The sequence below is a fragment of the Aythya ferina genome (genome assembly GCF_964211825.1).
Source record: "Aythya ferina genome assembly, chromosome: 10".
Taxonomy (NCBI): domain Eukaryota; kingdom Metazoa; phylum Chordata; class Aves; order Anseriformes; family Anatidae; genus Aythya; species Aythya ferina.
In genome coordinates, this window is record NC_140306.1 from 16673909 (window position 1) to 16686693 (window position 12785).

At 34.3% G+C, this 12785-nt stretch overlaps 1 protein-coding gene across 2 annotated transcripts in view; it reads left to right on the forward strand.

Annotated features, from left to right (window-relative positions):
* Positions 1–12785, forward strand: part of SLC6A11 (solute carrier family 6 member 11) — a 96911-nt gene that overhangs the window by 17152 nt on the left and 66974 nt on the right. For both annotated transcript variants that reach the window (XM_084531513.1, XM_084531514.1), the window contains exon 6: positions 5024–5156. In XM_084531513.1, the coding sequence (XP_084387639.1) occupies positions 5024–5156 (133 nt within the window). The remainder of the gene's footprint in view (positions 1–5023; positions 5157–12785) is intronic.

Consider the following 12785-nt stretch of genomic DNA (forward strand, 5'->3'; position numbering starts at 1 on the left):
GTGGTTCAGGTATCCACAAAGGATCCTGGTACATGGAATTTGAATGCCACCAGTTTCAGAATCAAGTTAGTATCTGCTCAAGTCTGCATGTCAGCAACTGTATATTTGCGCACAATATTCAAATGCGTTTGGGTATGAAATACTCAAAACAATAAATTTTCACAGAAGTTAAAGAATATTAACTGTAGACAGTGCAATGAAAGACAAAGAAATATGAGATTTTAGAAAACATCTTTGGACGGAAGACTTACTTTAGCATAAGAATAGAGAATGTCTGAGAGATGATGATACTTCTGAACTGGTGGAAAAAGCTGTATGCTACTGCTGCTAGCTTTTTTCTTTTCTTTTTTTTTCACTTCACAAAGAGCTGAGTGAAAAGGTTCACAAGGTAAATATAAACCAGGTCTGAAAAATCTGCAGGTATGAAAGAAGCATACCAAAACATGGAGCATACCAGCAGCCAGAAAGGCTGCTCAGCAGCAGTACCACTGCTGCTTAGTGGCTTCTTTTTTCTTTCATTTTCCACAAAATGTGCTGAGGACAGAGTCTGGTGCAGAGTATGTAGATAGCATTGCCTGCTCCTGGCTGAACAGATACAGAAGGAGAAGTGGCCTTGGGAGGCTGCTTTCTCTGACTTATTTATTTATTTTGTAAAAGAGAAACGTCTTGGACACTGTTTCAAATTGAGGAGGGAACATGAAGGAGCTTTCTTCAAATACATTGAATCTGTTCTTCAGCTTTCCAAATCATGAAATAATGCAATGATTACCTTGGTACATTCCTTTCAACTATGCATGGTAGCAGTTAATCCTTTTTATTTTCAAGAGTTTGCTGCAGCCCTGCACATTGGAACACTTTATTAAAGATGCCCTTTCCCAGGAAAAGTGCTCTCCCAGCCCATGGGAAGTGTAGTGCTGTTGTTGCCGTGTCCCGAAAGAGTGCACTTGTAGAAGCTAAAGCTTTCAAACTCTTACTTCTCAATTGTAGATGCAAAGGTTATTTTTCTACTATGAGTAGTCAGAAGTAACAGTTACCTCATAATATGCCTGTCTGAAGCAATTCTAGCAAAAGAAGGTTCCTTCTTTCTTTAGGATTACTGAGCTGCTAAATCAAAAACTGTTTTAGTAAATTCACAAGCAAAAGCACTTTCAATAAGTAAGTAATACTTACTGATCTTTATTTTTCCAAATTTTGCTAGTACATATATGTACAATGATGTCAGCTGAAAAGAAGAGAGGTTACCATTAGCAATAGTAGGTTCCTGGAATTTAGGTAGCAAAAGGTCATAGAATACTGTCTTGTTACTTACTGAGGACGTTATTTTATGTCTGCTGAAATTTTTCTATGGCTTTGTTCTTTCTTCCCCGCTCTGTCCTTGTTTTATCCACAATTCTATTTTGATTCAACATGAACTGCATGCATTTGGATTATAGTATTTGGTACTATAAGCTGTAACCACAATGAAACCACTCTGTAGTCATAATTAGCCATGTAGCCAAGATTTGATTGTCAGTTTTAAATGCTGTTATGACCAAGCATCAGCTTTTCTGGCATGTAACAAGAAATACAAAGAATTCTGAACTTCAGTTAAGTCATATTATTTACATTTGTATTATATATGTTTAATAATAATATAATATTAATATAATATAATTTATAATAATAATAATTTATAAATTATAATATTCATAGTAATAAATATATTTACATGCAATTACATTTATCTTTTATTTATTCAAGTCTATCAATGTCTGTCATTTCTTTTTCTTTGTGTTATGTGTGGAAAGGAAAGTAAAACTCTTCCTTCAATAACAGTTACTCAAGTTATCTATGTGTAGAAAGACACAGTGAAGCCTTCAAACATGTAACGTGTCTTTGAGTGTGATACACATTATGAATCCACCGTGGTTTAAATTAAGGTCTCTTTTTTTTTTTTTTTTTTTTAATTTTCCATTTACAGACACTATATCCTGTGTAGATTTTGTTTTGCTACCACTGATTTAAAACTCTTACTTTGGTTTGATTTCACCTTCAAGTTCCAAGTTAACCCTAATGCAGATGAAGTTTATTTCCTCAACGTTGTGTTCAAGATGCTGAAATGCCAACAGTCTCCTGGCTTCTTTCCCAGGCTACTGGCAGTTCGTTAAATTGAACTGCTGTGTATAAGAAACAGAAAAGCAAAAACAAACTCAAGACCCACAAGAAGTCTTTTCAAACTCTAATTGTTTTCTGTTTTAACGTATTTTTGACATACAACAATACTTGATGATCTGTATCTCAGATCTCTGTGCAAGCCAAATAATTTTTATAGCAAAATTTCACCCAGTCTTAAGTTGTTGGCAGTAAACTCACACAGTATGCTCAAAGTTACTATGGTTAAAATGGTGTATAATACGCAGTGATCTTAAATTCTGTAGTAATTCAAATGGTTACCCCCAGCTACATCATTGTTTGTACCTTGCAGCTACAGTGGTTCTCTAGGTTCTTGGGCTATTTTTTTTTTTCTTCAAGTGAAAATAAGTCTTCAGACTCTATCTGAAGAGTTCAGGTTTTTGAATTTAACAGCACTTTTTGAAGAGATGTTAAGGACAGACATGCATGTTTTCTACTGGAAAGCATGCAGAATTTGAAAAGCAAAATTACATAGGCATTTACTGGATATGCTTTGTTTTTTAATAGTAAGTTTTATAATGCATTGTATATATGTTATACATATATATATTTGTATATATGCTTTTTTATAGTATGTCTGGCATGCACCTCTGCTAAATGACATGGCCAATGAGATCCTAATATCTCCTGGAGTATATGCCAAATTTGACAACTAAAAAGTTTTATCATAAAGAAATGTTTGGAAGTCATCCCTTAATTCAGGTTTCTGATTCTCAATAATTTAGTTATGTAATTCAGCTTAGTTATCTCCCATGGCTTCCCTGTAGCTGTCAAGCTTATATAGTTACCCAAGTGGGGCACTTTTGGCTCATAAAAATTAGTAATTTTTCATGTTGACTTTTAATATCACTTGATAATTCAGAATATAAAATCCCTAGGAGTTTGCCATTTGTCTGGGGATCCCACTATCTCCTTTTACAAGACCACATAGTTTATGTAAGGGTTTTCTTAGGATGATGCTGAGGCCCTCTAATAAAACTAGTTTCACTTATAATGACCGTGAGGTACTTGCAACCTCTTCCCATCACAATCTGGTTAATTTTTACTGTGCACATAAATTACCCCTTCTTTCTGCTCTGCTTTATCACGTACTGTCACAAGTGATGAAACGCTGGTGCAGGCCTTCACAGATGTGGCTGTTCCTGGACATCTTATTATAGAACTCCTTATTTATTTACTTATCTTTTAATGCCTGTACTTCTAAACTGCATAGGTATCACTTTTAATGTCATTTTACAGTTCTTTATCTACGTTAAGATCTGAGGAGAATAAGGTAGTGCAGGGCTCTTGTAATGTTTAGAAATGAGGAAGACAACTGTGCTATTTTGTTTACTCCTGTTTGGGTGATTTATTCAAGGTTGTAGCAGTATTTAGATAGAAGCTGGGCTGCTGAGGAACAAGAAGCTGTGATCAACTCTGTCATCTTCGACCACTGAATATATCAGCCTCACTTCTTGAATTCAGGGGAGAATCATGTGTTTTTAATTTTTTGTTTTTGATTTTTTGATTAATTTGTTTTTTGATTAATTTATGTTGAGTAATAAAAGAATAAGGGCAGTTATAAGGGTGTCCATAGTCAGGCTGAACTCAGTTTTGTGAGAAGAATTTCAAGTTCTGAATGCCTCCTGCTTTCAAAATCTGCTGCTGCTGCTGTTTCTGCCAGTGTCAGCAGGACAGCTAAGGCCCTGGCACTAAGGAGAGCTGTGTTGTGCCTGCTGAGGAAATCACTGCTACCCTCTGAGCAAGACTTTTTCTCTTCATTGATTGTATTCTTTGGCTGCATTATATCTTATAGTTTAATTGTATGTTCTGGACTTGTTGCTGCTTTCTTTCTAAGAGAAACATTAAACCTTTGTTCTGCATGAACAGAGAAAAGACAAAGTGATTTAAAGTACTTTTGTATATTTAAATACTCATTACAGTGCTAACAGTTCAGGTTGATTGGCACCATGTGTCTTTCTTAAATGGGAGCAGCAGGTCTAATTGTTTAGAGGTCATTAATTTGCCATTTACTTTCTATGCCGCTCTTTTCAAAAGAATCCAGCCAAGGTTTTTGGATGGGTATGGTAGGTGTCTCTGCTATTTGAGACTTCTCACAGAGAATTCAGAAAAAACAGCATTTACTTTCTGTAGACAGCTTCCAGAAAACGGTTGCTTTAAAATTTCTCAAGTCTTTGCTGAGAATTGTGTTTGTAATACATACTTGCTTTTTAGTGTGTGAGTGTGTGAAACATTGTAGCCATGAGATAGATAGATGTTAACAACAACTTAATAAATAAATGTTATTAAGCCATTAGAGAAGAACAGCATAATGGTTCAAGTGACCAGCTGCTGGAATGGATTACATCGAGAACTGGTTGTGGATTATGGTGTTAGTTTAATTCATAAAAATAAATGTTGCAAGGTAAAAGTAAAGGTATATTTAAAATATTTATTACTCAAATATTTATTACTGGAAAACCAGTAAAACTGAAAAAACATTTACTCTTGAAGTGTTTTGTTTTGGGTTTATGTATAACTGTTGTTGATTCAGAGCACTTAGTTTTATTTTTTATTTTTGTCTCTGACTTTCGCTTTGTACAAAAGCTTTCCATGCTGAATCTATCTTTAAATCTTGTTGATTTTTGTCACTGACCTGGGAAAATCCACCAGTTGTTTATTTTTAACCTGATGTAAAACCCACTGAAAATATTCCAATGCTTCTGTGTCTTTTCTCTTAGCATGATGCATACTCAGTAGTCGGTAACCAGAAGTCTCCTTCATTGAAGACTTGCTTTTAGCTCAGTGTTTTATATGTAGTACTATTTTGTTCCATTATTATCCTTTTTTTTTTTTTTTCCCCCTTTGGTAGACGCAGAGTGCTAGCTATATCTGATGGGATTGAACATATTGGGAATCTTCGTTGGGAACTTGCCCTGTGCCTCCTCGCTGCCTGGACTATCTGCTATTTTTGCATTTGGAAAGGAACAAAGTCAACTGGAAAGGTAGGGTTAAAATTCTGTACATTAGCTGAATTATGACTACTGCTCTAAACCTGTGTTGTCATTTACATGTTTTTAAATCATAATTGTAGGATTTTTAAATGCATATTGCATTGCTGTAAGTATCTGTACTTGGGAGTATATAGAGTGCAATACTAAGTACCTAAGAATCAGTCCTACTTTTTACTGTTTTGTTCCTCTTGGTTTTAATGGTTTTCATTTTCACTAAGTTTGTTACATGAGTCTGTTTGTTGTTGATGATGATGATGATGTTTTAGTAGTTGTATTGTTATTAACTTAGCAGACTGCTCTAGAGGTCATTCCTTGAATTATGGAATCAAGAATGTGTTGTGTTGATTTCTGTGCACAAAGTATAAAATTTTGAATTTGGCCCTAAACTCAAAGGAGCTGAAACTCTCAGTGATGCAAGCAAATTACACAGATAAACTGAGAGCATTCAGAAACATAAGGAAGCTACAATAATGCAGATGTAAACAAATTCAAATGAATCACCAAAAGCAGAAATAAGAGAAAATAACAAAAACAAAACACACATATGAAGATAGCCATATTAGGAAAAAATAATAAATAAAAATCCAGTATTCTTGTAAGTTGTTGAGTGAATGAATACTGGATACCTAACAGAATGATGCTACTTCACAGCCTAAGGAATTTATGGGACTTCTGTCTGTATTTACCAGCTCTGTCAGTCAATCTGGTAGTGCATTTTTCATCTAAGTATTTACACACATGGATTTATGCAGCCCTATTTTTATCAAGTCACTGCTTGAAAGATGCTGAGAGAGTCTGTCTAGAGATACGTACAAGAACAAATAGTTTAGATCAAAGAGGAAAAAAATGAAAAAACTGAAGACAAAAATATAGAGAAGCAAAGGTGAGATAAGGGAATGACAAGATAAATGTCTGTATGTCTTTGAAGTATGCACTCAAGGGAGGTACAAAAGTGGTGTAGAGCTACAACTGATGGCAAAGAAATGAAGCTGAGCAAATTATTTTTTTCAATCAGAATGAATGTCTGAAGCTGGAGATCTATTCTACCATCGAATAATCTTGTTCCAAGGGTGGAGGAAAAACATGTATTGCGAATGCACATGTGCATGAATGCAAGTTTGTGCAAAACTGCATAGAATACTTAAGAAAAACAGCATTGGCAGAAATAATTTGCTAAGGAAGAGTCTCTATTGATCTCAGTGGGGACATATTTTATGTTTCTGTGATTTACATTCAGATTTTTATAATTCTCCGTATGCATGTTAATGAGATTTCTTCAGTTTATACCACTTCCTCAGAAACAGGTCTCTCATTTGAAAGTGCTTAAAGTGTATCTGACGTTTTCCTGATAGCTTAACTAAATTCACAGCTTACTAGAACATATTTATTTTATTCCAGTTTCATTTTGATAATTGCCTTTCTGATGAGTTTAGGCAAAGCATGCTGAGGTAGAGAAGTACATGTATCTTGCCCACTTTGAATGGGATGATAAGCTGTTCAGATACACAGAAATAACTAGCAGTCTTCCAAAAGAAATGCAAAGAAAATGAAATCAGTGCTCAGCTGCATTGGTCTCAGGGGGTCCTGTAAGAAGTAGGCTTATCATATATTTATACTACTTAGATTGGTTTACCATGAGCAGCATTTCTGTCTCCAAAATCATAAGTAAGTCAACTTATTGGTAGATTCCTGTGTTCCTCACACTAACGAAGACCACATTGTGCTCTTCAGCAATCTGCCTATGCAGAGGATCTGTTGCTTCCTGAGGAACGTGTAGTAAGGTTCTTTTGTAGCCCATGTTATTCCTTTCTTTTTCCATTCCTGCTCCTGTAATTAGTTATGAGAGCCTTTTACCAGATTAATGTGTGATATTGCAACTAATTGCAGTGATACTTTTTATTATTTTTATTTTTTTTCCTGACTTAGATTCCTTTTTCAGATTTGTTTCAGAATTTTAATGTTCTTGCCTCTTATTACAGCCAATGTCACTGGAAACTGTGCCATCTCATTGCCTCTTGAGACCATCTAAGCACAGAGATAGCAGTCAAATGTGGATGCTACAAAAGATTAAAATGCTCAGAAAGAGAGATGGCAAAGCAGTCTTCTGGGCTAGAGTTTCTATTTCTGATATAATGGTGTTTTAAAAATTCATATTTAAGCTCATCTAAACATAGTCTTTCACACTAGTTTGAATTTATTATGTGCTTATTTTTAGGAAACATTTAAGGTTTGCTTCTAGATTTTTGTTATAATATTAAAAGTTGTTTTTTTTTTAGGCTAGGCTGCTAAATTTGCTATAGACTTGAGTTTGATTTAATAATTTGAATGAAATAAAACTTAAAAAAAATATATTTTTTGACTTAGTTTTATTACTTTTGGAAATGTTTTCAGAGAAACAAAATAGCTAGAGAGAAAGAGGATAGGGGAAAAAGAAACAGAAAATGGAAGAGGAGAGAGAGAAAGATAGAGATGTACTGTCTTCATCTAACTGTGTTCTGTGAAATATTCAAGAGGTTTGTTTACTCCTTCCCCTTTTTACTCTGCATCCTAATGCATGGTGGGGACATAAAATCCAAGCATTAAAAGCTGTCATTAAATAAAACCATCATTGTCCAACTAGCACTAACATAGAATTCATCTCCTCAGATTATGAATATTTAACATTTTAAGATGTACTAAAATGTATTTTATATATTATATTTATATACTAAAAGTATTAAATCCAACATAAAGCTTAACTTCAAATGAAGTGCTTGTAACACTGTTGATGAGGTGTTTCAGCCTTTTACCTTTACAGTTCTTCAAACTCATCCCTTTTGCATAATGTATATACGTATATAAAAACTAAGTCTTCCTAATTTTTGATCTTCATAAAACTTTCAGGAAATCTTCATGTAGCAATGAAGAGGAAACCAGTTCTTTTTTGGATCTTGACTATCCATTTGTTAATTTAACTAAATGTTATTGTGCTTTAAACTTTGAGAAAGGGACATCAGAAATTCCTAATTTATTCTTTCTGTAATCCTTGCTGAGGGAAGTAATCCTAATTTTTTTATTTTTTATTTTTTTTTTTTTAATGGAAGAACAATAATTTTATCAGATGGTGATCATTCCTTTGAGCTCATAGTGACTTCTAATTTGTAGCAAGCTCTGCACAATTTCTTTTGAAGTCAGGAGACTGGTAGACTAAGTCATATAAATGTACTCTCTTATTTGCCTATTCATTTTCTGTTCAAGAATTTTGCTTACTTTTTGAATGCATCAGCCTATCCCTGTTTGGAGCTGACACTGTTTTGGAACCCCTTCGGGTACACAGATTTATAGTATTACAATATTGTACAGATTGGAAAGAACCTTGGAAAGCCTTTTGTCCAACCTCTTGGTCAAAGCAGGGTCAAAACTGAATTCAGACTAGTTTCCTTAGTGCTTTGTCTAGCTGCATCTTAAACATCTCCAAGGCCAGATATTTCACATATCAGGGCAACCTGTTTCAATATTTAATTGTCCTTATGATATGAATCATGTATTAAGTACTACTTTCCTACATGCAGTGTTCATTCCAATCCTTGTTACTGAATTATATATTTCTTTGCTTAGCTTGTTATATTTCTATCATCCCCTCCTGATTTAAAATACATTTTTTATCATTTGTGTTACTAATGGACTTGAGTGATAGCAGTTTTTCTTGCATAGAGAATAACTTGAAAAGATTTCTACACTATCCAAAAACCTATCTTGTTTTCATGAGTCTTTCTTTCCTAGTCAGCATTACTAGCCTATTCATGAATGGGAGTGGCAGCTAATCAGCATACAGTATGTCACACAGCCATGGGACAACTGATCAACCTTGCTCATGTCTTTATATCGTTGAATGATATGCTTCTGTTCTCTGTGCTATATAAAAGAGTGCTACTTCTGCCCACTGATGATGAAAGGTCAAATCAGAAGGGTTAAAATGCAACCTTCAGTCTTACTGTCATTTTCAAGTACTAGAACATTTTACTACACCTGCCACTTCGCATTTTTAAGTATGTTATCTAATGTTTGAAAGCAAACCACAAAAAGAAAAGCTAAACTCAGAGTAAAAAGGAAACAGCCAAACTAGTGAGTAATAGATTTTGATCCAAAGGCTGGCTTAGACAGTGAGTATTCAGTGTGTAGTAAAGGTGATAAACATAGTTGAATATGAACAAGGGCAGCTTATGTTTCTGGGAAAATCATGTCAAGACTCTTTCAGTCTTACAGCAAAAAGTTGTATTTAATGAATGAACAGTGAAAAATCTTCTGAATACTTCGATGGGTCTGCCAAAGGATAATATCACAGATAAACATTGCCAAAAAGACAGTTTTGTTTTGCAAAATATATGTAATGTTACAAGTAAGATTGTAATAAGAATTTTTACCCTGCCATTTTTTTCTTTGCTTTTGACTTGATACTGGTTATTTCTATATAGGGCCTACACAATGAAAACAGCAATAAAATGCATTATTATTATTATAATCAAATTATGGTTTGATTACAAAAAGCAAACAACTGAAAAGCCTATGTTACTTACGAAATAATAAGCTATATTCAGATTTACAATTCACTCCGGTTTGTGCACTGAAATCCTCCATAAATCACACCAATAAGTGTGATTGCTTCCGATAGCATATGGCTAATGTAATTTGTGTGGGCAATACCGACTAAAAAAAAAAAAAGTGGATAGCTGAAGGAAAATTGCTTATGGTCTGGGATACATCATCTAAAACATTTTATTTAAAAAATAAAATAGTCTACTTTAGGTCAGGTTTTATTGTTTTATCTCAGTCAACTTGCAGTCAGCATTTTCTGATAGGAGGGGTTAGAATGAAAATATTGTTGCATAGCTTCATGAGTTTGGAGTTATTTAGTATTAATCATAGTACTTGTATGACCACTGAGATCAAGACTTGTGTATTTTAGTCTTCCTGAATGAATTCTCATTATTATGATTATTATAAGGAACCTACTTTTGTTCTTCTGCTAGACTCAAACCGCAAAAGAAAATTCTTCTGTATAATTTTGTACTTCACTTCAATTCTTAGTTTGTAAGTGTTAAGAAAGCTTTCTCATAGACCTCCAGGATCATCTGGAAGAAAGATAAATCTCATAAAAGACTGAGTTTTTTTTTGTTTGTTTGTTTGTTTGTTTTTTCCCAAAACTAATTCATGTATCACAGAGGATAATCACTGAATATTATTTTCTCTTTTTCTCTGATTCTAACTTCCGGATTTTTTAATCCCTTCCTATCCTTTGTGTTGAGTTCCCTGAAGTTCAACATCATCCTGATTTTAGAATATGTAGGCTTTATGCTGTTTCTCCTCTTATTATACTTTAAAATTACAACATAAGGGGAGGCTAATGGAAATAGAAGCTGATGCAGAAAGTTAAGGCCAGGGATGTTGTTCTGAGTTAGCACAAGGACCTGCAGAAAGGATCAAGTCTTTCATAGCTTTCATAGGTATCAAGTGTCTGCAAAACAATCTAGAGGAGTAGGCATGGAGCTACAAGGCTGAGTGTCCTGGAAAAAGCTGTGGTTGTTCTAAAACAGATTTGCTCATTGTTTTTTTGTTTGTTTGTTTTTATCATAATCAACTTTTAATGTCTTGTACACCATCTCATCAAGCTTTGACTTGAAAACATGTTAGAAGATATTTTTATGGTTCTGTTTATAACTTTCACTCTTCAGGTACTCCATTAACCATAGCACAGACAGCATGGCTGAAGAGTATGGCTGTGCTCGCACATCTAAGTGCAATGTAAGAATAAGCACTGTTATAGATGCCCTCTCTAAACATGAGTTGTCTAAGATGCTTGATTAAATAGTACTGCAAGTCAAAACCTGAAATAATAGAATAATGATTACACAGCATCTCCTCATGAAATATTTATGTCTTTTCTCTTAATTTATCATTGGATAGCCTCGTATTATGCATTACATCTCTAAAAAGGATACTGTTTGGTTAATAAAATCAGCTGCAATTCATCATTACAAATGATTACACTGCTTTGGAAGCTTTTTTTTGGTGATGAAGTTATCGCATATTAACATAAAAGTAGGAGGCATTCTGCATTTTCTTAATTGTGATTTCCATTATTCATTCAAGTATTTCATCATCTACCATGATATCCTTGGAAAAGTTATAAACACTTGGCAAAGCCAAAAACATTCTTTTCCTAAGGGAATAGCAGTACTGTTTTACTGCTTACCTTTGGTAGGTATATTGGGTTGAATGCATGTAAGCGATGGCATAATTTTTTTTTTTTTTTTTTTACTCTTAGGCTATTGTTTTCTTTCTGTTTCCTGTGTAAGTGCATTGCCTATTAACCTGTGAAGTTCTCCATAGTTGTGGGTTTTTTTCTTTTTTTTTTTTTTCTTTTTTCTGCTTAATAGTTCTGGTGGAAGCTTGTCTTATTCTAAACAACACGTTAAGCAAACTTGATTGGATTCCATATAAACCCTCAGATATTTCCTGGGTTGAGTGTTTTACCTAAGCTTTACATATAAAGTGTATGAGGGTCTTAAGCTGGACTTCGTGAAATTCATTTTGTAACTGCATGGCACTTGTCCTTCACAATGCTGTGCTGTTCCTTACTCCTTAATTATTTCAACTGATTAGTCTGATTTACTGAGTTGGACACAGTGAAGGACTGTTTCATGGTAAATTGTCAAGGAATTATATGAAAGTCTATTTTATACGTTAAAAGACCAGAGACAGGAGAAAACAGTAATGTGTGGTCAGTTTGCCTGGACTGTCCTGACATAGACCTATTAACAAAAACAGGAAAATGCTTTTGTATGTAGTTTTGATGTTATTGTTAATCTGTGAAAAGTGATGGGCAGGAAGGAATCACTGAAAACTGTAAGATCATTTATAATGAGTGCATAAGATGGCTAATGAATTGTGCTAAAATATAATTAACATCTACATTTCAGTAAGGTTTAACTAAAGATGGAGAGACCTGCCTTTTCACTCTGTAGTGCTTTTGAAGACCACCTGTCACAGGCTGCAGTTCAGATATGCCTGAATAGTTCCATACAAAGTAGACACCTGGGCTTTTGAGAATTCAGTCTAAAAAATCAAGCTCCTCATTATGCATTGCTAGAAAATGTGGGAAAAAAAGAAGCTTCAACTGTACTTAAACATTGGTTACTTTTTTTTTTTTTCTTGTTGAAGGGGGGGGAAAGTTGTGTGAGCAGTTCAAAGCAGAAACCGTAAGCTGTCTGGCTGAGCATAGTGTCATCTCTCACTGCTCAATGCCAAACTTTTCTGCCTTACTTCCTTTTAATAGTTTTGCTCCCTCCTCCTCCTGCATTTGCAGTAAAGACTTTTTTACTTTTTTTTTTTTTTTTTTTTCCTCTCCTTTTATGCTAGAAAGCGCCTTGGATTTGGGTTCTTGGATTGATCTTTCTCCATGCTCAGACAGGCTTCAGGCTTCTTCTTGGCTCCTTTGCTTATCTCATATTGTGCAAGCTAGTTTATCATCCCAGAGGGAGAAGTTTTTTGGCTTGCACGCAGGTCTATTCTGGATCTGTAGTAAACTGCAGTGCACTGAGTTTGTGTCTAGCTTTATTGTCTGAAATAGTTTATCACAGA